The following is a 25027-nucleotide window of genomic DNA, read 5'->3' as shown; positions in this document are numbered from 1 at the left end:
CACTTGCAGTGCAAAGACCACAAGCAAGAAGACTCCGAAGCCGGGAGTAAAAGTACCAACATATTGGAGCGGAAAGGAAAGACAAGATCAAATCTTTTTGATTTCGAGACTGCTGGAGCTCCAATACAATCAATTTGACATTTGGCTGTAGCCAGTTTAACTGGATATAGCAACCAAGAAAAGTTGGTAGTACACTCTTTGGAGTTTGGTCAGAGTCGTTTTATTTTATATTGCTTGTGGAAGTGGACACTGCACTGAAACTTGGGAACGATCCGACTCAGTCGGTTCTGGACTTTGGCGTTAATCTGTAAACCTGCCGGAGAAGTTGTTGCCTCGAGCGGTGAACATTTGAAGACTTCGAAAGTTGCTTCCTGAATCAAGCTCGAGGACATTTGGACCATTGGATGGAGAAACGCCAACCAGAACTTTAAAGAACGTATTTCAAGGTAGGTTTTTCATTTCTCGTGCATGTCTCTTCTGTGTTTACATGCTGTCTCGGACTTAATGTGCATGTGCTGTGAAGTTCACGTGCTTTTGATCTATGTGCTTGAACATGTTGGGTGAACTCTTCGTGTCTCCAGTTTGTGTATTCCGTTCATATGTTTTGACTGTTGCAAGCGGATGTTGCTGACATTCTCCACATAGATTTCTAGAATACTTTCACTGTGTTTGAAAAACGTCTTATTGTACTAGATTGAATGGCGTGATCTAAAGAGCACTTGTCATGTGTCCGTCATCTACGCATATCAATGCTTGTGCTGCTGCTTAGTTAGATTGAGTTGATTCACCGATATTTTCTGCCTGTGTCGCGTTAACAGAGTTTGTCGCTGTCCATGGTGCTGAACTGCGTTGCTTCTCTGCACGCTTGCACGGAACATAGCTGCTGAGACGTGCTGCTATTTGAACGATTCATTACAACGTTTAGAAAAACCACACCGTTATTTCATTTCAACATGCACATACTTACACCAAAGCCTACACCAAGCTGCACTGCATCCCCCTCATAACAAGTTTTATTGAGACAAAAATTTACTTTTTTTTGCACCTTGCCTGCATGTTATTTTATATTGGAATAATAATTCATTGGAACATCTTTGAACAACTCTGCATTGATTTGGTAAATACATGGTAGTTCAGTTCAGGTTTATGGACGTGTCTCAGTCCTGCAGGTCTGATGGTGCTCCTTCACATTCACAGTTTATCATCTGGGTTTGACTGAGAATGTCAAACCCAGACAAGATGCGATCGTGGCACGGGGAAGCTTGAACTTGGGTCTCCTGCTCACGCATTAGAACTCATACCATCGTGCATTTTATCAAATCGTTTGACAAGTTTTCCTGTTTTGCTTCTTTTGCATATTCAGGCATTGTCAGCTTCTTAAACCTCTTTCTACCAGACTGTTCTATGAAATGCTTCACAAGCAAAACATAAATTACTGCAGATAATAATGTTGTTTTGTGACAGAGAGACCAAGCATGCATATAAATGCATAGACAACATCTTGTTCTATCATCTACAAACTTCTGCCTAGCGTTAAATCAATGCACAGTATCCAGTAGAGAAAGTGCATTAAAAAGCGCACACACACACACACTGTTGTCACAGCAACCAGATGGTCTCAGTTGAATGTGCTTCTAAGTAGCCTAGGTTTCAGATGGATATGAAAAGGCGAACTCAGACTTTGCCAAAACATTGAGAGGGTGTGGGAATGAGTTTCTGTCTCAAGCCTGCAAGCATGTGATGACTTGTTTTCTCAGTTTTTTGTTTTTTTGTTTCTCTGTTACATGAATTTCCTAAATATCCACAGATAAATTGGACGTGGTGCCATGGTGCCATGGTGCCGTGTGCATGTGCACCCCCCCACTCTCCCCTCACGTTGCACGGGATTGAAAAGATGGCCTTAGCAATTTTAGGAAAATTGAACAGAAGTGCTTCACTTGCTTTTGTCTGTGGATGTCAGCAGAAAGTGAACAATCTTGCAAAGAGAAGCAGAAAGGAGGGCAGGAAGTGGAGATGACCTCCGTGATTTTCTTTTGCTCTCTCTCTCTCTCACATGCACACACACACACACACACACACACACACACACACACACACACACACACACACACAGTCCCCTAAGGCTTATCACACAGATGGTTACTTTGCAGTTTATTGCTTACTCCTAGCCTTCACTCCCCCAGAGTCTGTACACAAACTGATGGAGCCGGCAGGATGTGTTAGTAATCTCCAGCTTCCTGCTTGTCCTCCACCTGCATGTGACCACAGCTGGAGGCACCTGGGGCTCCACTCTCGTCTCTGTGACAGGTGGCCCCGGGCTACCAGCACGTCAGGGGTTAAAGACATTGTGTAGCGGCATGAATTCTCCTCCTCCACAGGTCCTTTCGCAGCCTCCTGTTTGTATTAGTCATGCTTTCTCATGGCTCCCCTGCTATGCAACACTACTGTCAGTGAATCATCTTAAGACAAGAGCGCGTGTTTATCGTTTGTAGAGGTAGGCAGCGCTGTCAGCAGATGCATTCAGTGGTTCATGGGGGTAGATTTCGCTCTGGATAAGAGCGTCTGCTAAATGACTAAATGTAGATTTACCGTAGGAGAGCTGTATGAGTGTTTCTTACCAGGGCGGTGTAGATTGGGCTACATGTGTTATGCATAGCAGTCCTATCATAATTTCTGTGATGATAAGTGCCACTTCAGTACTGTGCACGGCAGCATAAACACTACGAGCGACGCAGAGGTAATTCAGATCCACTTTTCTTTTCTTTCTTTTTTACCCAAAATCTGCTACAAAACATAAACTAAATAACAGCTGTTTCCATAACTACCAACTGCCTGCCTGCCTGCTTTGCCGAAATGTTGTTGACGACAGCGAGACGGTGAGAGAGAGACCAAAAAGAAAATGTGAGAGGGGACACAGGTGGGGGGAGGTAGAGAGAGAGAGAGAGAGAGAGAGGTGGAGGGATAGGGAGAGAAAGAGAAGGGAGGATGATAGAGAGAGTGAGAGACTGCCTTTTCCCAGGCGTTCCTTTGGAAGCCCATTCATGGAGCTTCCGGTTGTTATAGGAGGAGGGAGAGAGATGCTCGCCCACACAAAGCAGAGGTCTACCAGCCTCAGGCTGCAGAGACAGCCTGATGGGAAGCACATGCACAGTAATGACAAGTTATCTGATTGAAGAATGCAGGTGCATCCAAAAGACGGCACAAGGGAAAATGTACACTGTGTAACTGCAGCCAGTGCAGAGACTCATTAAACCCCTTTCAGCCTTTTATCTCCCTCCAAACTAAACTTCACTAACTCATCCCTCACGCCCCACTCTGCATCGATGCGGTTGCACCCGATCGATGAGACCGCGTCAAAGCTTGGAGGTTTGCATTCTGACGTTGGTCGTCTACGCACCGCGGTGCGTGGGAAGGGCAAACTGCGTGCCAAACGTGTTGCCGAGCAACAGTGTTCTCTTCTCCGCCGATGGAAGGAAACCCCCACCTGACAAGAGACACCTTGGTGATACTCATCACCATGACTACTGCGAAAATGCACATGCAGCAGACAGGGAGACCAGAGAGAGAGAGGAGAGAGAGACAGGAGAGAGACAGACAGGAGAGAGAGGCAGACAGGAGAGAGAGGCAGACAGGAGAGAGAGAGAGACAGGAGAGACAGACAGGAGAGAGAGAGAGACAGGAGAGAGAGCCAGACAGGAGAGAGAGAGACAGGAGAGACAGACAGGAGAGAGAGAGACAGGAGAGAGAGAGAGACAGGAGAGAGAGGCAGACAGGAGAGAGAGAGAGACAGGAGAGAGAGACAGAAGAGAGAGAGACAGACAGAAACGAGCCGTGGGGGAGAAACATCTGAGGAATGATGCACAAGCTGCATATCGATGCACCCTCACAGACGCACGTTCCCCGTGGGGAACGGCGACCCCCTCTCGTTACCCTCACCCCCGTCACCCGCCCTAACCTCCTTCATCGGGGTCAGAACAGGTCTGCTGGGGGTCCTGGTAGGTGTGTGTGTCTGTAGAAGGTTAACTTTGCTCTCCTGTTCCACACCACAGGGACCCCGAGAGAAAACATTCCCTCCATCATCCTCATCCATTCCTCCTCACACAACCCTCTATTCAGCTGACCCTCTCACCAGCTGACCCTCTCACCAGCTGACCCTCTCAGCCTTAATCACATCCCTCCTCTCCCCAGAGGGAGAAACAACACTGATGGTTTCTCATAGCAACCCTTCCACTGGCGTCATAGTGACGCACTGCCTTGGCGGTGTCACATTTGGGTGTGTGGGTGTAGACAGCGAGAGCATGGAGCGGCAGACTCTCTGTGAAGCGCTTTAATTGCAGAGCCACAGTAATTATGCTCGTGGACCCTGTGCATTCTGATCGGTGGATGTGCAGAGAATTCCAATGCTATGTTAATGACAGACCCAGAGACATATTCCAGCTGTTTAACAGTATTGAATCGCATGATGTCTTGATGACAAAGCGAAATGGACTGTGCTCTTCTGGTTGTCAAACGTGCAGAATCTCTCTGCGTTGTCTAAAGTAGAGAATGTTTTAGCATGTTAAGTGAACATTTGTTTATTCTCCCCCACCCCTGTTTTCTTTTTTTCTGACAGAAAGGCTACTGCCATAGACATGTCTGTCTGCCTATAGCTCTGAAGTCTAGAAGCCCTAAACCATACGATCTCAGATAGATCGCTACAAACGAGAGAAACACCACAGAGAAAAAAAGAGAAGAAATCCCAGATCAGCTTGATAAATAAAGAAGGCTTCCCCTCCCAAATCGAGCCAATGGCGCGATCTCCGTGTTCGGGCTCCTGTGTGACCCTGCTCCCCCTGATCCTCTTGGCCCTGGGCTGGTCGTCTGCCACCCCCTCCGGCCCCGCCTCGGCCACCTGCGCCACCCTGGAGCAGAGCCGCTTCTTCGGGGTTTTCAACTCGACCACCGCCCTCCCCTCCACGCCCTGCTCCTGGACCCTGCAGAACCCCGACCCTCGCCGCTACACCGTCTACATGAAGATCACCAAGCCCACCGACTCCTGCCTGCCACGCCAGATCAAGACCTTCCAGTTCGACTCCTTCATCGAGACCTCACGCACCTACCTGGGCATGGAGAGCTTCGACGAGGTGGTCCGTCTCTGCGACGCCGCCACCACGGTCACCTACCTGGAGTCCACCAAGCAGTTCCTGCAGCTGCGCAAAGTCATGCCCAGGAACGGCCTGGAGGTGGCGGAGAGGGAGGGCAACGGAGAGTTCAAGACCGAGTTCCTGGTAGTAGGCAAGAGGAACCCCAGCATGCCAGCCTGCCAGATGCTCTGCCAGTGGCTGGAGAAGTGCCTGTCCACCAGCACCCACGACAACCCCTGCGGGATCATGAACACCCCCTGCCAGTGCTGGGAGGCCCCCCAGAGGAGGCCTGGAGGCTGTTTCAGAGCTGGGATCTGGATGGAGAAGTGCATGCCAGTGCCCAGGGACAACGGCCGCGATGCTGAGATCATCAGTAAGTGGTGGTTCGTGTGTCCGTGTTTGTTTCTGTTTGTCTGGGTGCGATCGAGAGTCACGTCTCTCGGAGCAGGGGGGACTGATCGACCCCCTGTTCAGCTCACCACAGCTTCGTTGACCCCCCAGGAGTCTTAACCACCCCCGGGTAATGACCCAGACCGGCAGGGTGGGGGGTTCCAGACTGAGGGCGTGCCTTCTGCTGCCACTGAATCATGAAGAGTAAATGAAACGGGTTAAGGGATCACTGAGTCTCACTTGCAGCGCAAAGTAGAAACACTAGCCTCCCCAGCACACAGTCTTACAGTCTCCATTTTGTGCCGAACAGCCATGGGACTCACACACACACATGAACACACACACACAGACACACACAGACACACACAGACACACACACACACACAGACACACACACACCAGTGCAGCACAAAGCCCAGTCAGCTGGCACAGGAAGGAGAAGCGGAGCCCCGCTCGCGGTAGCCATGGCAACGCGCCAGCCTTGAGCGACAGAGAGCATCCTGTGCCCTGGATGGAACAAACATCCACCTTGTCTTCCCATCAGGGGACTTGTGTGGATCGGGTCTGAACGCCCAGCTAGAACCCGACCTTGCCCTCCTTCGCACCCTGCTCTCGCCTTAGAGCCTCATATCCTGTGGCTACACTTGAAGCTGAAGTTTTGGAGAAAGCTTATGTTATAGGAGAGTCAGGTGGCTGAGCGGTGAGGGAATCGGGCTAGTAATCCGAAGGTTGCCAGTTCGATTCCCGGTCATGCCAACTGACGCTGTGTCCTTGGGCAAGACACTTCACCCTACTTGCCTCGGGGGAATGTCCCTGTACTTACTGTAAGTCGCTCTGGATAAGAGCGTCTGCTAAATGACTAAATGTAAATGTAAATGTTGCTTGAATATAGCTTTTTTATCCTCCAAATAAGTTAGGGTTAGGTACACACTGCTATTATCCCTCTGCCAAAAGAGCAGCAACCTTGCCCCCCCCCGCCCCCCCAGACAGATCTGTGTGTGTGTGTGTGTGTGTGTGGTCGCGGATGTCATTCTCCATGTCCTCTGTCTTCTACAGAAGGCTGGAGCAGCTGGGGTCGCTGGTCAGAGTGCAGCCAGGAGTGCGGGGGCGGAGTCCAGGTGCGCAGCAGATCCTGCCAGCCAGAGGACAGCATGTGCGAGGGCGTGGTCGAGGAGGGGCGTGCCTGCAACCCTCAGCCCTGCATTGGTGAGCATGCCTGCCAGTCATTTCGGATTGGCTTCACCGATTGGCCGATTGTTTATACGGATTGCGATTCGGCCTCAGCTCATTGGTCGAGGTGTTCTGTTCAACAGGTAAAGTGCGCACCCAGAGCCAATCCCTGCGCTCCAACGCCGGTCTGAAGAGAGACAACGTGGAGAACCCCAACACTGGAGTCGTAGCGACACAAACCGGTAAGCTCTCCTCCTGCTCCGAGCCAAACCATCAGGCCATGCAAGCTGTGCTCAGTGAAATTGAATTTCACTCTGCGACAGATGCATGCATGCATAGATCCAGAACTCGAACTCTTTAAATAAATAGAAAAAAATTAAGACTAGTTGGGGGTTCTCACCCATGTCCACTGTGACCACTGACCCTTGACCCCTGACCCCTGCAGTGGAGGCCGTGGTTGATGAGTGGTCCCCCTGGAGCACGTGTTCCGTCACCTGCGGGGAGGGCTGGCAGAGCCGTACTCGCGTCTGTGTCACCTCCTCCTACAGCACTCAGTGCACCGGGCCTCTCCGGGAGAACCGCCCCTGCAACAACACTGCCGTCTGCCCCGGTGAGTGTGTGTGATTGAGTGTATGAGTGTTTGTGTGAGTGTGTTTATCTGTGTGTTTGTGAGTGTGCTTGAGTTCGTTTGTGTGTTTGTTTGAGCATGTGTGTGTGGGGGTGGGTTTGTGTGTGTGTTTATCTGTGTGTTTGTGTGTGTGTGTGTGTGTGTGGGTGTGTGAGTGGGATGGTAGGTCAGGGTGTGAACGAATGCGTCACATATACAGTATGTCTCCTCACAGAGAGAGCTGAAGGATTGCGGCAACAACATACATTCACTCCACCTAGTGGCCAACAGTGTGAATTGTTTGCTTTAAATGCGATTGGTCATTCAAGCATCTCTGGCTGAGTGTCTGGTTCCTGGTGTTAACGTACTGGGCTCTCTCTCCCTCTCTCTTTCTCTCTCTCCCTCTCTCTTCCTCTCTCTCCCTCTCTCTCCCTCTCTCTTCCTCTCTCTCCCTCTCTCTTTCTCTCTCTCCCTCTCTCTCCCTCTCTCTTCCTCTCTCTTCCTCTCTCTCCCTCTCTCTTCCTCTCTCTTCCTCTCTCTTCCTCTCCCTCTCTCTTCCTCTCTCATCCTCTCTCATCCTCTCTCATCCTCTCTCATCCTCTCAGTGGATGGAGCTTGGGATGAGTGGTCTCCATGGAGCCTGTGCTCGTCCACCTGCGGACGAGGGTTCCGTGAGCGTTCCCGCACCTGCAAGCAGCCCCAGAACGGAGGAGAACCCTGCAGGGGGCCGCCCAAACAGACCAAGTTCTGCAACATCGCAGTCTGCCCAGGTCAGTAGCCCTCATCCGCCCCAGCCAATCAGCTAGCTCGTTAACCAATCAACCGCTTCATCATCGCCCCAATCCACCAATCAAACTGGAGGTAAAACGTATTTCAAACACAGAGTACAAGTCTGCGAGTAAATCGGCTTAAAATGTATTGGCGATTTAAGTGGACCTGGGCCTTCCGCCCATGTGCGAACATTCCCAGGAGGCCAAGTCAAGGTCTACCTAGTGCTTCCTCCTTCCCCCCCCTCTGACTCACACCGCGGAAAGAAAACCACTTCACCGAGTTCACCTGGTCCATTATCATCATAGACAGCAGATGAGTGTGTTTCGAGGCAGGTGTGACGCAGCCTAGAGGACGAATGCCTTTGTGTGTTAGTCACTGGCTGTAGAGGAGGTGAGTCACTATCCTCATGGTCGCTCACACATGCCGGAACATCGGTTGTCCTGTGACAGAACACAACCGCCCACAGACTGTATCTGCAAAGGCTAATGCGTCACTCCTGTAATCACACACTTGTGCACTTGGAACACTCGTGCTCTTAGAACGCTCGTGCTCTAAGAACGCTCATGCACTTAGAACGCTCGTGCTCTTAGAATGCTCGTGCTCTAAGAACGCTCAAGCACTTAGAACGCTCGTGCTCTTAGAACGCTCGTGCACTTAGAACGCTCGTGCTCTTAGAATGCTCGTGCTCTAAGAACGCTCATGCACTTAGAACGCTCGTGCTCTTAGAACGCTCGTACACTTAGAACGCTCGTGCTCTTAGAACGCTCGTGCACTTAGAACGCTCGTGCTCTTAGAATGCTCGTGCACTGTTTTCAGATGCTTCGCTTCTTTCAGTGGGGAAGGAGAGATTTCTTCTTTCTGTTCCCCTGTTCTCAGCATCTTCTCTGCAGGGGTCTGGCAGGCACATGCAGTTCAGTGCTGTGGCCACCAGGGGCCGCTCTCCACCAAGGGAGACGTCAATATATTTTACTTGAGAGCGGTTACAATTCACCTAAACTCGAAGGTCCTCTTAGAATATCTCAGATTTTATATTCATAACATAATTATTAGGAATAACTGCTTCATAATATAATTTTCTTATTTCGAGTGTAGCGTCTCAATGATTGCAATTGATTTTTGTTTTAAAAAAGGGCTTTGTCCTTTTGACTAAATTAAGGCAAGTGAAATACATTTGGTCAAGTCCCCCCCCTCCACGAGTAAATTTCCCTCTGCCTGAGAATAGACATAGGTAAGAATAGGGCTTAGTGGCGCATTAAAAGTTGTGTTGCACTGAATTAGGCCCCCCATCTATTCCCATTATCACAAAAGGCCGGACTTTTGAGGAATAGAAAAAAAGGTTCCTGCTCACCCGGATGGGCTGAAGGACTTTGTAATGAGGTGGAACTCTGGGAGCAATAGAACACAACGTGCTTCTGAAACTTCTAATTAGCCCTAAAGTTCTGGGTTGGGTGACATTAGAAAAATAGGCCCCATCATCTATTTTCATTTCTATTCTTTATATTCCCAATCGACTCTCGGGTCTGCGTTGGCCTGCAAGCACAGAATAGCCCTGTTGCCCTCCCGCTTACTTAAATACCTCAGACTTAATGAGGCTTTTACCCCAAATACCAAGAGTTGGAATCTGGGACAGCTGTGTTTTAGGGAGTTGTCGCCCGACAACTGGTGCTTGAAGGACAAGGCTCTCCTCTCCCGTGCTCGTTGGGAGACGAGAAGTGGGACACATGACATGCTGTGACACGACCCCTGTGGCCCAGTCAATGACCTAACGGCCCCCGCGTCTCTCTTGCTCCCCCTAGTGGACGGATCCTGGAACGAGTGGGCCGGGTGGAGCCCCTGTTCTGCGTCGTGCTCCAACGGAACCATGCAGAGAACCCGAGAGTGCAACGGGCCATCCTACGGCGGCTCAGAGTGCCGCGGAGACTGGCAGGAGACGTCCAACTGCTTCCTGAAAAACTGCCCAGGTAGATACACCCCCATCCATACCTGTCCCCCAACCACCTTCATAACATCCCACATGAAGCATGGAAAACGTCCCCCCAAAAATCTCAAAGACGTAGTGTGTCCGCGTGTCGATAACCAGACCCTCCTCTCCCTGCAGTCGACGGGCGCTGGCTGTCTTGGAGCACCTGGGGAAGCTGCACCCGGACATGCGGGGGGGGGAACCAGCAGAGGCGCAGGTCCTGCGAGGGGCCCTTCTTTGGAGGGGAGCCTTGCCCAGGAGACAACGGAGAGATGAGGCGCTGCAACGAGAAGAGATGCCCAGGTCAGAGAAGCCGAACACAAACCTGACAAACCATGACGCCGTGCGTCTGGCTCGCTGTCGTGAGACCCCCCCCCGTTAACGCCGGAGCCCCTGACTAACGTTATCTGTGTTGTTCTCTGCAGAACCCCACGAGATCTGCCCAGAGGAGAACAATGGAGATGTCATCTGGAAGAAAACTGCTGCTGGAGACCTGGCCGCTGTCAACTGTCCCTCCGGATCCACAGGTAGGATCACACACACTCACACACACACTCACCAAGACCCATAGCACAAATCAAGTGTGTGTGTGTGTGTGTGTGTGTAGGGCCTAACCCCTGGTGCTTTGTGGTTCTCTCTCAGGCTTGATCCTCCGCAGATGCACCCTGGATGCCATCGGTCTGGCCTTCTGGGAAAACCCCAGCCATGTCAAGTGTGTTTCCAAGGACTACCAGGACATCTACATGCTGGTGAGTTAGACGATCCAAACCATCCCATCTCCCCTCCTGAATGTTACAGACTAGGGTCCTTGGCCTGGTGAGGAGGAAAAGTATCTTGTTTAAACTAGGATTGTTCTTAGACGGTCACTTGCTTATTCAATGGTACCGAGATGATCAGAGACTTCAGATCCTGACCTTTCGTCCTCCCCCCTCCCTCCCCTCCTGCAGGCCCAGGACCAAGTCTCCAAGTCGCAGACGGGGCTCATGGGAGATGGAGTTTCCGAGGTGATTTCCCGGCTCAAAGCCACGTCGGACGAGGGCACCCAGTACAGTGGAGACCTGCTGGCCATGGTGGAGGTTCTGAGGAACACCACGGAGCTGTACAAGGGATCCAGATCCAGCCTGAACAACGCAGACGTGCAGGTCAGTCCAGTTTCCCTCACACTCACAAAACACCTTTCACCTTTCCTGTTTGAAAAAGCAGTGGCAGTTGAAAAGAAACTTGATAGGCTGTAATTACGTAGGAACTTGGCTGCAATTTAGATTCGTCCCTAACACCTTTGTACATAACAGGAATAATTATGTCTATATGAGGTAACATCTAACACCTTCTCTCCCATTTTATCCCGTGCAGAACTACGCCCAGATTATTAGCAATTTGCTGAAAGAAGAACACCGCGATAAATGGGAGGAGGCGCAACTGGTAAGTGTCAAACTCACATGGCTCGCTGTTAGCATGGGAGGCAGTGTGTGTATAATCATCATGTTCCTGTTATCTACTGAGGGCATGACTGATAGACAGGGAGAGAGAGAGAGAGACAGAGAGAGAGAGAGAGAGAGAGAGAGAGAGAGAGAGGACAAGCAGAGAAACTTTTCTTGTGAAGCATCTGTGACATTGAGAGCAAGTGTGAGATTGAGGGGGGGGGCGGGGGTGGAGATTTGATTGGTGATGTCTCATTATCACCAGCGCCACCCCCACCCCCCCCTCCTCCCTTCAACCCCCCACCCAAAGAAACAACATTTAACCCACCTCCAACTTTCGGTTGGAAACTCACGGGCCTAGTATGGGAGAATGTGCATCTGGCCTTTACTCTCAGCCTGTCTGTTCAACCCACGCCACCACTTGTGACGTGGACACGAGAAAAGCATATGTACACGTGCCCAACGTCTCGTGTGGAACATTGTGAGCGAGGGAGGCAGGAACCCTGAAGTTCTCGTCTCTAGGACCCTTCTCCCACAGCGATAGGTTAAGAGTCGTCTCTAGGACCCTTCTCCCACAGCGATAGGTTAAGAGTCGTCTCTAGGACCCTTCTCCCACAGCGATAGGTTAAGAGTCGTCTCTAGGACCCTTCTCCCACAGCGATAGGTTAAGAGTCGTCTCTAGGACCCTTCTCCCACAGCGATAGGTTAAGAGGTTGTTTCTTTGTGATCTTCCCTTTTCAACGTTTTTGCATAAACACTTGTTTGCATCCCGTTTCCGCTAGTCATACTTGAAAAAGAAAGAAGCACATCTTCTTTCTAGACGTGGCCTCAGGGTTTACACAAACGAGGGCTGCCTAGTGACTCAGCCAGTCAGTACTGGGTTCTTCATTCAGAGGATAAACGTGTCTGAACTTAAGTGGGAGGTGGCTGGTGAGTTAGCCTAGCGCGTCGGGAGAGAGTTACCACAGCAGCCGTGAGAAAGGAGAAGAAGAAATCCAGGGAGAATCACGAACGCCCACTTGCCAATCTGCACGTCTCACTAGCGGCCCACAGACCGCGGACGCTCTGAGAGGCACAGGGACTGTAACACACAGATGTCCACGCCTAGCGCCCACATAGCTGCAGTTCTGCGTCAGAGAGACGCAAGCAGCCCCTCAGCGAAGAGGAGAAGAAAGAATCAGAGTGTCACAGTGTCCATGTATGGACCTGAGGAAGTTCCGTGGCTTCAGTTGGTGGTGATTCAGGGGTTGACAGAAAGGGCTTTTGCAGTTCTACAGTATGCGGATACGAACTGTGCTGTGCACTGTACATTTGGTCTGACAAGTTTCTTTGTGTAAACTGACAGGAGTGGGCGAGCCATTTAACATCCTTCACTGCTCACAGCTCACCTTTGTATTAAATCAAGTCCTTCTCTTTCTCTCTCTCTCTCTCTCTCTCTCTCTCTCTCTCTCTCTCTCTCTCTCTCTCTCTCTCTCTCTCTCTCTCTCTCTCGTTCTCTCTCTCTCTCTCTTTCTCCCTCTCCTTCTACCCTCAGATGGGGCTTAACGTCAAGGAGTTCCTGCGTCTGGTCGAGGACTTTGTGGACATGATCGGCATGCAGATGAAGGACTTCCAGGACATTTATGAAGTCACCGAGAATTTAGGTGAGCTCAAAGTTGCCAGCTGCTCTCCTCCTGTGTCAGACGATGATTTGTCTTCACCTTTCTCCGACACGGGAGTACATCCATCTTAATCACCCCGCGGAATGGAAGTCCATCGAGACAGCAGAACACATGTATCCCTGCAGTCACCCTGACAGTGCCATTAGCTATCTCTTATTACCCCAGCCATCTTCAAGATGTTACTTAACCACAGCAACTGGATTTAGTATATTAAGATAAATGGGAGTTTACACCAGAGGCAGGGGAGGGACTGAGACACATATTGGTTTTTACATCAAGCTCTCAAGTCTGCACTGCTCCAACTGTAAACTGACACATTTGTTACTGGCTCCGGTCAGAGTTTCTCGCCAGCTCGTTCCTCTGGCATGCAGAGGCGATGTTTTCACACAGGATTCAGTGACTCCTCCAGTGAAAGGCCCGTGTGACGCAGGAGTCTGCGGTGTCCTTTGGCTACTCGATGTGTTAGCCAGGCCCTGAGCCCACAGACGGCTTCACTCCCCTGCCAAACAGACATGAAGTTAGGGAGTCACATGGGCATTTATTCTGAAGCGCCTTTTTAACAGCTTTCCCTCTCTTTCTCTCGGTGCCTCTCCCTCCCTCTCTCCGTCCCCCCCTCTCTACATCTCTCTCTCCCTCCCTCTCTCCCTCCCCCCTCTCTACATCTCTCTCTCCCTCCCTCCCTCCCTCTCTCCCTCCCCCGCTCTCTACATCTCTCTCTCCCTCCCTCTCTCCCCACCTCTCTACATCTCTCTCTCCCTCCCTCCTTCCCTCTCTCCAGTGCTGAGCATCCAGAAGCGACCCACTGCCGTGACCTCAGACTTCAGCTTCCCAGTTCAGGGCTGGAGGGGCATGATGGACTGGGTCAGAACCTCTGAGGAAAAGATCACCGTTTCCCGCGACGCCCTGTCCATCGACCAGCCTGGTGAGGAGAACTCACACACACAACTTCACACACACCTTCACACACACCTCACACACACCTCACGCACCTCACACATACTCTCACAGAGCCACTAGATCAACATCTGTTCTCCTAACTCCTGGCGAAACAGCAGACTAATGGTGCATTTGTTTTGTTGCAGAGGGAACCACTGCTTTTGTGACTGGCATCGTCCTGTACAGAAACCTGGGCTCCATCTTGGCTTTCCACAGGTATGGCTGTTCCACTGAGAAGTTTTATGATGTAGAATTGGCTCTACTTTCTGTTTAAACTCCTTGGGAGATCCTGCACTCCACTGCAACGAGAGGAGACTCAGTCCGATATATAGACATAATCTCACTAACTGTGTAAAACCCACCTGTTTAGAATTCTGAAGGGGGCGGCAGTATTGACTGTAGCTATGAATCAAGTCTAAATTGTACCTTATCTGGTTCCGAGCTTCTGTTTGACCGCGTTGGACCCCTCTCCTCTGTCTCCACAGCAACAGCACCATCCTCAACTCTAAGGTGGTCTCGGTCATAGTGAAGCCCACCCCAACCCTCCTGTCCTCCCCAGTGGAGATCGACTTCCCCCACCTCCACAATGTAAGTACCCCGGTGGAGAGACCTTCGAACGACCTTAGAAACACGACCCCCCTCCCTTGCTCTCCCCTAACCCCCCTGCTCCTCCTCGCAGCCACGCTACATCAGTTGACATTTCCACCGCAGTGGCGGCCTGACATTTGCAGCCACCACAACATCGTTGTTTTCCTAGCTCGGGCCCTAAACCTAACCCGAGGCGAGACAGAAAGTTTAAATGAAGGAATGCATCGTCACGGCGATGAGGGGTTGTTTTTAGTCCCCATGGCAAAAACAGAGGAGGCTGCTGGGAAACCGTGGGCGGGTGGTTGACGTCAAGCGGTTGCATCTCACACAACGACACAGCGCCCTGGACTTGGCGATTGTGTCTTCATCACACGTTTCGGTTCTCACCCCGCCTCTCTCTCTCTCTCTTTCCAGGGAACCGTCAACGAGACATGCATCTCCTGGGACGAGAGCGAAACGTAAGTTGTTTACATTTCCTTAGCATATAGAAAGGGTTTCCACGTCGATTTAATCGCCCGTGGTCGGTCTCAGCATTTAGATGCAGGGCCTGAAGTTGTTGTTCATCTGTTTTCACCACCGAGACACCAAGACAGACTTACTGTCAACCAGTCAGCACAGAGTGATCAGAGCAATCATGTCGGTCTTCAGTGAAAGCTAGGACAGGGCCTCTGCAGAACGAGTTTACCTTCTGTGACCCAGACCCCCCCCCCAGACCCCACCCCAGACTCCATACAAGTCAGCCCCGCCCTCAAAGCTCATTGTCCCCTCCCCCTCCTCTCCCACCTCCACCTCTGAAAAGCCCTAACAGGTGGGACATTTGCATTTAGATAGATTTGTACACTTGTGGGGCAGAGATAAGCATGACTGTATTCCACCCGTTCACATCCCCACACAGACCTTCACCGCCAGACCACAGAAAACAAATAGATAGAGAGAGAGAGAGAGAGAGAGAGAGAGAGAGAGAGAGAGAGAGAGAGAGAGAGAGAGAGAGAGAGAGAGAGAGAGAGAGAGAGAGAGAGAGAGGGAAGGAAGGAAGGAAGAAGAGGAAATGTAATTAACTCACACTTGCTGGAGGATGGTTGACGTGCCTCCAGACAAACTAGATACATTTTGGACGGCAGATTTGATTAATGGCTGGATAGAGAGGCAGGGGGGTGGGGGTGGTGGGTGGTGGAGAGACAGAGGGGGAGAGGGAAAGAGAGAGGGAGAGAGAGTGGGGTAAAGAGAGGAAGGAAGAGAGAGAAAGGAAGAGAGAGAGAAAGAGAGAGGGAGGAAAAGGCAAGCTAGCCAGACCGAATCCCTGGCAGGAGATCTCAGGGCAAGCCTCTCTTGGCTGCTGCTCATGCTGTGTGAGGCGGGTTACCCTCTCCAGAGAGCACCTCCTGCACCCCAGCCCTCACTGGGCCTCAGCATGCATTTACAACCTAGCTGGAAGGTGCCCCCACACACACACACACACACACACGCCGTGGAAGATGGCTTCCCAAGCACCCTTCCCAGGCTGAGCCCTTCCCTTCCTCTGGGGCAGCGGTCATGCTAGCCTCCTCAGCCTACACGGTACAGTCCGGGCTCTACATCCGTGACCTGTCACACGCCAACACGTCTCACGCTACAGCTGGGCGCCATGTCACCTCACCTCACGTTAGCCACCGCAGAGGGAACACAACAGAGGGTACCTCACATAGCTACAGCTCGGTGAACAGGGTGGTTTGGTTCGGTACAGTGGACAGCCCTGGGTTTCAAATAGACACAGACGAGATCTAAAATGGAAGGTCGTGAATGGCATTGTAGCTATGCCACCTATAGAAATAGGGTTTCCATCATTTGAGAGTGATAGACATATCTACTCCTGGTTAGAGCAGTGTAGCCTACTAGTGTATTACTCAAATTAAAGGTGAATACTTTTATTGTTAGAAATATGAATTCCACTGCATTGCAATTAACATACCAACCTGAATCACCTGTATTTCTTCATTATAGTGTATTTTTTAAGACGGGATGTGTTTTCTGTAACATTCAAAGATAAATGTTTGTGATGGAAAAGAGGTTGAGATGTTTTTTCTTTTTTTTGTTGTAAGAATGTTCCCCCTTTCGTAACCCGCTGTCCGCCTTCCCTCTCGCCCCTCCACAGTTCGTCTCTGCTAGGATCTTGGACTGCGCGAAGCTGCAGAGTGGTTGCCGTTGATTCATTCAAAACCAAATGCATGTGTGACAACCTCTCCACCTTCGCCATTTTATCGCGGATCAATCCCGATTCGGTAAGTGTTGTTTAATACTACCTCGTTTTTTTTATGTTAATGTTCGTTTAGTGCAGGTGTGATGTGAATTGAAAACGTAGGCGTTGTTTTCGTTTCATCTCGTTTCGCGCTGTCTTTCCAGTCTTTGTCTGTGTGTAGGAGCCATTGACGGAAGACTTATAGCATATTCCGATGATTCAACGTTGAAGCGAATAACGGTGCAACATGTAGAAATGCATTGAGCCGCTGATAACAAAGTCGATCTGACGCTAAATTGTTTTCAGTTATTCAAATGCATGCTAATGCGATTATGCGCTTTGATAAAATTGTCAATTAAATGAAGACTGTTCACCTAATTGCAAAACAAGCTGAATACTGCATAACAATGTTTCAGTTCAAATATAGGTAGTGGACTGTAGAAGTCAGTTTTTTATTCAATATAAATCATGTTGATTGTTTTCCTATCTACTTCGAATTTAGTTTCAATCACAATATTTATTCGATCAGTTTGTGCATTGCGTAACTTGCAAGACACATATTGTCCACAGGCTACTTAGTAGATTCTGTTAATACGCATAGCTCATTTTTTCTTGCTCAAAGCTATGTGTAATTTTCTACAATTAAAGACAGTGCCTCGGAACCGGTTCTCCGTCTTGTTGCCCTGGCAACGGCTTCTGCAGCGCAAACTCGGTCTATGTGATTTTTAGTTTTTAGTGTTTTTTTTGTGTATTTGGTGAGGAAAAACAGCCCCCCTCCCTTCTCCATACACCCCCCCCCCCCCAGGCCCGTTTTTTTCTGCTACTGAGTTTTGCTGCAACGATGAAAATACAACGACAATCAACAGATGGCACCAGCTATGATTATTCAGACACACTACATGTCTCTCACATATACTGGGTAACCAGTCAATGTAATTACCATCCCTATCAACAGTAGGCTACGTGTAGGCCTACTGGCCAGCTCCGGAACAGGGATGGGCACAGTGCAGGCCTGTAAGGTGAACAGACGCAAGCCTGTCTGGGTGCCTGTTTTTCTTGCTGCAGCTTTAGATGCTGTGGGAGCTCCAGACCTGTTGTTGTCATTGTTGATATTTGTCTGTCCATGTCTGGGAGCCAGAAGGAGACACAGCGCCCCCTGAATGTGTGAAATGGGAACTGCAACCCCCCTCCCCCCACCCCCACCCCTTCTCTACAGCAGATAGCCTGCTGCGCCAATCATTCCGTCTACCAATAACAGAATTCTTCCTTGATATCCCCTCCCTCCCCCCTCCACCTCCCTCCCCTCACCCGTACAACACCAACCCTTCAGCCACATCCAGTGTTTCTCTGGAGAAGCCACAACTAAACTGGCCAATGAGAGGTGTCGGTAGCTGTCTGGGTGTGCGGTGATGGATCCTCTTTGCCTCTCCCGCCCCCCCCACCCCCCCCAGCCTTTGATGTGTGCTGGAGACATTTTCAATACTGTTCGCCTGCCAGCTGTATTAGAAACATCGTCAGGAGGAGAGAGAGAAAAAGGAGGGAGAGAGAGGAGAGAGAGAAAAAAACAGACACTGCAGTGTTCCAGCTTCCATTCGACATGGTCTGCTTTCTGGACCAATAGGAACATGGCTTGGACACACGGTCCAACAGAACCAAACCACCTGATTGGTCCGTCAGCTGCCCTTGACCAATGGCCCCTATTAGAACACTGCACTCTGGGTAATCAATATTAAGTAGAAATCTAAATGCATACTGATTAAACGCCTTAGTGGAATTCACCACCCACCCACCCACCTTGTGCTTCATCCTTGATTCTTTCTCACATAAATGGGAGCATGGCAAAATTTCAAGGGCACAAGCGGCACATATTCCTCATATTTAGGTCAGGCTCTGGGGCTGAGGCATCCACCCAGAAAGAGCGAGTGTTGACCTCCAGCGGGGCTGTTTCTCCCAGCCTCCAGCGGGGCTGTTTCTCCCAGCCTCCAGCGGGGCTGTTTCTCCCAGCCTCCAGCGGGGCTGTTTCTCCCAGCCTCCAGCGGGGCTGTTTCTCCCAGCCTCCAGCAGGGCTGTTTCTCCCAGCCTCCAGCGGGGCTATTTCTCCCAGCGAGTGTTGACCTCCAGCGGGGCTGTTTCTCCCAGCGAGTGTTGACCTCCAGCGGGGCTGTTTCTCCCAGTGAGTGTTGACCTCCAGCGGGGCTGTTTCTCCCAGCGAGTGTTGACCTCCAGCGGGGCTGTTTCTCCCAGCGAGTGTTGACCTCCAGCGGGGCTGTTTCTCCCAGCTTCCAGGAGAAAGCCGAGACGGAAGCCAACTCACCTCGGCATGATCCACCATCTGTTTCAGGGGCCCTCTGATGTCGTTGGATAGATTTCGCAACAAATTTGCCGTGCTAATTTAGCATTTTGGCTGCCGCGGGCCAGAGTGTGCCAGCTGTGCTTTGAAATCAGGCAGGTCTGTATGGAGAGCAGATTGCGAGAGAGGCCTACCCTCCGAGGCACTGAATTCAAATCCATTCTGGTCTCCTTGGATACCATCGGCAACGCTGAACACCATGGTCTAGGCCAGTATTTTGAATGCCTCGGACCTCGAATTTTATGCGATTATCGTAAAAAAAAATATCTGAACGAAGGCCAAAGCCGTTCTGCCATGCTGACTGGACATCCTCATCATTTTATTACCTCCCCCCCCCCCAGCATCAGCCAGCTACTTAGCCTGTCTTCACTCCTCCTCACCCTCATCTAATTAGACTCCTCTCCGACGGAGGGTTTTCTCAACCCCGTCCGCGTGCACCTCCTCCCGGGATCCCTCCCGTTCATCTACTCTGCCGTGGTGCAGATTAATCAAAGTTGTTAAACGAACTCGACCCCCCACTGAAGCCATCAGAGGGAGGAGGATTGCAGTCGGGCGGTAAACTCAAGACACCTAAGCTGCCCTTGCTGGGTGGAGTCTCTCCCGAGAGGCCCTGCCCACCTGGCCCTGGAGAGAGACCTCCGGCAGGGAGAGCATGCCCTCCCCTGTGCCCGTTAGGGGATCTGTGGAAGACAGGAGAAGCGGGCACGGCCACTGGCATGACTGAGGTGCTAAGCCGCTGCCAGAACATGGAGAGGCAAGGAGGGAGGGAGGGGTTAATTAATGCATAGGGGATAACAGCCCACCTGTCCACTCCCGTAGATAGAGATGCGAAATCTGCTGATTTGAAAATGCTCTCACACTCTCACCGGAAAGGTGCCAGAATGCAGCTCGATATCTTGATATCCCATCGCAAGAAAAATAAAATAAAGAATGTTAAATGGCTGCCCATGTGCGAGAAATTAGATGTCAGCCACGCCAAAACACCCAAGGGACAGCACTCTCTCTGCCTCTATCTCTCGCTCTCTCCCTCTCTCCCTCTGCCTCTATCTCTCTTGCTCGCTCTCTCCCTCTACCTCTCTCGCCCTCTCCCTCTCCCCTTCTCTTCATTTATCCGTTTATTGGAGGGAGATGTATGTTCCCTATCCTTCGCGCCTCATTTGCTGGTTCAAAAGCTCAATGGGGAAACGCGGTGACCTCGGCGACATCTCACAGTGGCTCGCTCCATCTTCCTGACACGTTCACCTTGGGGTCACCTTGTCTCAGCCGTGGCCTAATTGTGCCATTCAGCTCTCTGCCCACAGGGAGCTGTCTGCTGTTCCAGATAGCAACACACACGCACGCTCAGAGGATTCAGTGATGCGTACGCGTTAGTGTCTATATTTGCTTCTCCCCTGCCCTTTTGCCAGTGTGTCGGCTGGTGGCGATGGAAGTCTAACGAGCGTGTGTTGTGTTTGTCTCCTCTCTCTCCAGATGATGGATAAGTCTCTGCTGCCGTCCGTCACCCTCATCGTGGGCTGTGGAGTCTCCTCCCTCACCCTGCTCCTCCTCATCATCATCTACGTCTCTGTCTGGAAGTGAGTACCGCCCCTAACCCTAACCTGCCCAGAGGATCACCTGCCCCCGGACGGCCTCGCAGGGTTTTGATTGCCCCGTCTTCGTCTCCTCCCTAAACTATGTTTCTCTCTCTCTCTTCTTCCCTCCGTTTCCCTCCAGGTACATCCGCTCCGAGCGCTCCGTGATCCTCATCAACTTCTGCCTCTCCATCATTTGCTCCAACATCCTCATTCTGATTGGACAAACCCAAGCTCGCAACAAGGTAAGGCTTTGTTTGCAAACCTGGTCGACGCTCTCCTGTGAGGTTTTGACCTCCTTCTTTGGGGACTTTGGGGAGTGAAGAGGAGCTCTACTGACACAATTCTCTCTCTCTGTCTCTCTCTCTCTGTCTCTCTCTCTCTGTCTCTCTCTCTCTGTCTCTCTCTCTGTCTCTCTCTCTCTGTCTCTCTCTCGTTCCCTCGTCCAGGTGTCGTGCGCGCTGGTGGCGGCCCTCCTTCACTTCTTCTTCCTGTCCTCGTTCTGCTGGGTGCTGACTGAAGCTTGGCAGTCCTACATGGCTGTCACTGGCCGTCTGCGCAACCGCATCATCCGCAAGCGTTTCCTGTGTCTCGGCTGGGGTAAGAGCTCTCCCCGACGTCCTCCCGACTTTCTCCCTGTCTGCCTGCCAGACCTGTCATCCCAGGCTCCTTGGTGGTGGCTCAGCCAATCCTAACTCTCCGCCTGTCTGTTCCTCAGGTCTTCCTGCGCTGGTCGTGGCTGTTTCTGTGGGGTTCACCAAGGCGAAGGGATATGGCACCGTCAACTAGTAAGTTTGAACCTCAGTCTATCCTATCTCTCTCTTTCCATCCCTCTTTCTATCTCCCTCTCTCTCTCTCTCTCCCTCCATCTCTCTCTCCATGTCTGCACTCCCAGCACAGATACTAATGTGAGTCCTGCTCTGTGTTCGACAGCTGCTGGCTCTCTCTGGAGGGTGGACTACTCTACTCGTTCGTTGGACCCGCTGCTGCCGTCGTCCTGGTATGTACCTCTCTCCAAACCTGCGGCGTTCTCTTCCTGAACACCACGTATGAATACAGCAAGCGGCGTCATCCGCATCGGCCCCTGCATAGTCTTATTCCCTGCCTTTCTCTGTGTGTGTGTATGGAACAGGTGAACATGGTGATTGGTATTCTGGTCTTCAACAAGCTGGTGTCCAAGGACGGCATTACGGACGTGAAGCTGAAGGAGAGAGCAGGGTAGGTTTTATCGATCGCATCCTCTTCCTACACCGGTTCTTATCACGCACCATCAGTGTCATTACGGCCATGTTGATAAAGCCCTGTCATATCGGCTTCCACCACCATAACAACAGGCCAAGCAAACCCTCTGAACTGGTTACAGTGAACAATGGTTCGCATCGGTACAGTGTGAACCCTGTCTAACCTGCAGTTCCCCTCCTATCCTGCAGGGCGTCACTGTGGAGCTCCTGCGTGGTTCTGCCACTGCTCGCCCTCACCTGGATGTCGGCCGTGTTGGCCATCACCGACCGTCGCTCCGCCCTCTTCCAGATCCTCTTCGCCGTGTTCGATTCCCTGGAGGGCTTCATCATCGTCATGGTGCACTGCATCCTGCGCAGGGAGGTGCAGGAGGCGGTGAAGTGTCGCGTCGTCGATCGCAAAGACGACGGGAACGGAGACTCCGGCAGCTCCCTCCAAAACGGACAGACCCAACTCGGGGTGAGTTACTCTGCAAGGTCTTCTGATTCGCCTGGAGTGTCTCTCGTAAATGAGAAATACATTTTTTTTTTTTCTCTCAGGTTGAATATGCGCATGCATTAAAGTCTAATAAAACCCTGTCTCCTCTGTTCTCTTTCGCAGTCTGATTTCGAGAAGGACGCTGATTCCAGCAGACCAGGTGAGCGTCTAACTCAAACCCTTTTTCCATTAAGGATAGAAAGCTATTTTCTAAGACAAGCACATTCAAATTCATCCACAAGTGGCAGTGCCACGAACCATTTTCATTTGACTATATTCTCTCAACACTAGTGACTTAGGCCCAGCCAATCTACATTTTCAAAGCACTTTCTAACCTAAGTGCCTCTCTTTCTTCCCTCTCTCTCCCCCCCTCCTTCCCTCAACCCCAGGAGGCACGATGAGTACCTTAGAGGAGAAGATGTCCCCTCCCCAGCTGCCTCCACCAATGAGCTCCAACTTCCACACCCTCCCCGCCCACACCACCAAGGCCCACATGCAGGCGGTGCCCGAATACTCCAGCCACACCCTCACCCTGAAGCGCGAGAAGACCCGTCTGGGCGGCATGGATCCATCCTGCGGCAAACCGGTCTACGTGTGCGACGGCGAGCTCTTCCAGCAGCTGGACGCCAACATGGCCCGCGGTCAGGCCGAGGGCAGCGCCCCGGACGGCAGCGGCTACGTGCTCATGCCCAACAACACGTCCACCCTGCGCTCCAAGCCCAAAGACGACCCGTCCAAGTACAACATCAGCGTGGACCAGTTGCCCCAGACCAGGCTGGTGCACCTCAGCGGACCCTTCGCTGAGCCCCAGGCCGCCTTCGGTCTGAAGAGCCTGCCGGCCGACCGCGTCAGCGTGTCGTACTCCGAGAGGGACTCTCCCGTCCAGAACCTGCACAACATGTCCAGCGAGTCCCACATCACCCACAGCAGCTTGGGGGACACTTTCGACTCCATGAACTCCATGATGTCCAAGAGTGAGACCATCTCGACTCTGTCCATGAGCTCTCTGGAGGTGAGAATGGGGGTGAGGTCTTGGGGGAGGAAGGGAGCTACTTGTGGGGTTTGAAGCTAGTAAATAAGTAAAGTTAGTAACTGTAGTTCATTCTGTACACGCTAAGGAGAAAGTTTTTGATTTATTTAGAAACTAACAAAATATTGTCTTTCTTCTTCCTTTTCACAGAGGCAGAAATCTCGTTATGCTGAATTGGACTTTGAGGTGTGTATTCTGTACTAGATGGCATGATAGCATACCAAATCTTATATAATATCTAAGTATTAACACTGATTCGTAACATGTAAGATTTCAAAAAGCTTGACTGACTTTGTTTTGTGCCTCCTGTAGAAGATCATGCACACAAGGAAACGCCACCAGAACATGTTCCAGGATCTGAACAGGAAATTGCATCACGCCGAGAAAGACAGAGAGTCCCCTGCTTCTGACAGCAAGGTAAATAAAAAGCGACCGTTCCCCACCGTGCCTTTTGAATCCGAATGGACTCTGTTCGTTTGCATCGTTTTTGTCGCATCGTTTCAATAACGTCTTTACCTTCGTCTCCCCCTACAGTCAGTGAGATGGAGTGTGTCTTCAGGCGGAAGTGACAAAACAAACCACAGCGTGAGTGTTTATTCCCAGTGTTTACCCATCACACATCACACACCCAGCTGCGTTTCCTAGTACCTCTTCACACTTGCCCCGAGCTCAACAAATGGATGTTTTGGTCGTTGACTCACCACCTGGTTCTCCCCCCCCCTCCTTTAACAGGACAAGCAGCAGCCTCCCATGGAGAGACCCTGGGAGGGCATTCAGAGAACCCAGCACTCACCCCCATCCTGGGTGAAGAGGGACCTGGAGCCCCTGGCAGCCTCGCCCCTGCAGATCCAGGCTGGGGAGTGGGAGAAGGCAGCCACCGCCATCCCTCTGGTGGGCCAAGACATCATCGACCTGCAGACGGAGGTCTGAGTCCTTTTTCTTCACCTCGGTCACCTGTTGGTTTGGGGGATGAGAACGTGTCCACGTGGGGATGGTGTTGAGCCAGCCTGGGAAGAGTGTTGATCGAAGAAGGCAGGAGGATGGAAGAGCGAAACCATGTGTCTTTCCAACCCTCGGAACGAGAAGAGGAAAGGCTAGCTGACCTGGTGTGCTTATGTGACTCTCAGCATTGACTTTTGAAACACCGGTGAGGCCACGAGTGGAAACTGGCAAGTCAGAAGCCAGTCGGTCAGAATCACGGGTGGGTTCCAGCGGAGAAGGATCGGTTCTGGATCCGTTTTTTTTTTTTGCGATTCCGTTCGAGAGTTTTTTCCCCCATTCTCTTCCGTCCCAGGCTTGGGAGATGTTGTCATGGCAACGCCTGCGCTTCAATCTCTCTGATTCCCTTCGAAAACAGGGGGCTTTCCTCCTCCAGAGGACCAGTCCAGCACTGGCTGGCTGCGGACAGTGGACAGCCCAGAAACCCCTTCCAAGGCAGGATGTTGCAGCGCCCAGCTCACTTCCTGAGACAGGACTCCCCCTCAGGCCTCTGGCTTGGGGGTCTGGCTCGGTAGTGAA

At 51.4% G+C, this 25027-nt stretch overlaps 1 protein-coding gene across 1 annotated transcript; it reads left to right on the top strand.

Annotated features, from left to right (window-relative positions):
* adgrb1a (adhesion G protein-coupled receptor B1a) lies at window positions 1-25027 on the top strand. Its single transcript, XM_062445752.1, has 31 exons — window positions 1-446; window positions 4613-5496; window positions 6570-6719; window positions 6827-6925; window positions 7129-7293; window positions 7896-8060; window positions 9858-10022; window positions 10160-10324; window positions 10447-10548; window positions 10664-10770; window positions 10969-11163; window positions 11375-11443; window positions 12977-13085; window positions 13882-14025; window positions 14186-14255; window positions 14525-14627; window positions 15042-15085; window positions 16759-16885; window positions 20663-20766; window positions 20906-21008; window positions 21213-21363; window positions 21482-21551; window positions 21697-21763; window positions 21896-21981; window positions 22194-22461; window positions 22603-22639; window positions 22869-23491; window positions 23660-23695; window positions 23822-23926; window positions 24044-24094; window positions 24242-25027. The coding sequence occupies exons 2-31, from the start codon at window positions 4788-4790 to the stop codon at window positions 24437-24439; spliced, it is 4587 nt and encodes a 1528-aa protein (XP_062301736.1). The 5' UTR covers window positions 1-446; window positions 4613-4787; the 3' UTR covers window positions 24440-25027.

Source organism: Osmerus eperlanus, chromosome 20 (assembly GCF_963692335.1).
Source record: "Osmerus eperlanus chromosome 20, fOsmEpe2.1, whole genome shotgun sequence".
NCBI classification, from domain to species: domain Eukaryota; kingdom Metazoa; phylum Chordata; class Actinopteri; order Osmeriformes; family Osmeridae; genus Osmerus; species Osmerus eperlanus.
Note: the sequence above shows the minus strand (reverse complement) of the source record. Positions and strands in the feature narration are given on the sequence as shown.

Bases quoted from the DNA above. Each gene is read 5' to 3' on its own strand.
- adgrb1a (XM_062445752.1), top strand. From the start codon at position 4,788: ATGGCGCGATCTCCGTGTTCGGGCTCCTGTGTGACCCTGCTCCCCCTG. The intron at 10,549-10,663 runs GTAGGATCACAC...GTTCTCTCTCAG, and splicing joins CTGTCCCTCCGGATCCACAG to GCTTGATCCTCCGCAGATGC. The intron at 21,552-21,696 runs GTAAGTTTGAAC...TGTGTTCGACAG, and splicing joins GGATATGGCACCGTCAACTA to CTGCTGGCTCTCTCTGGAGG.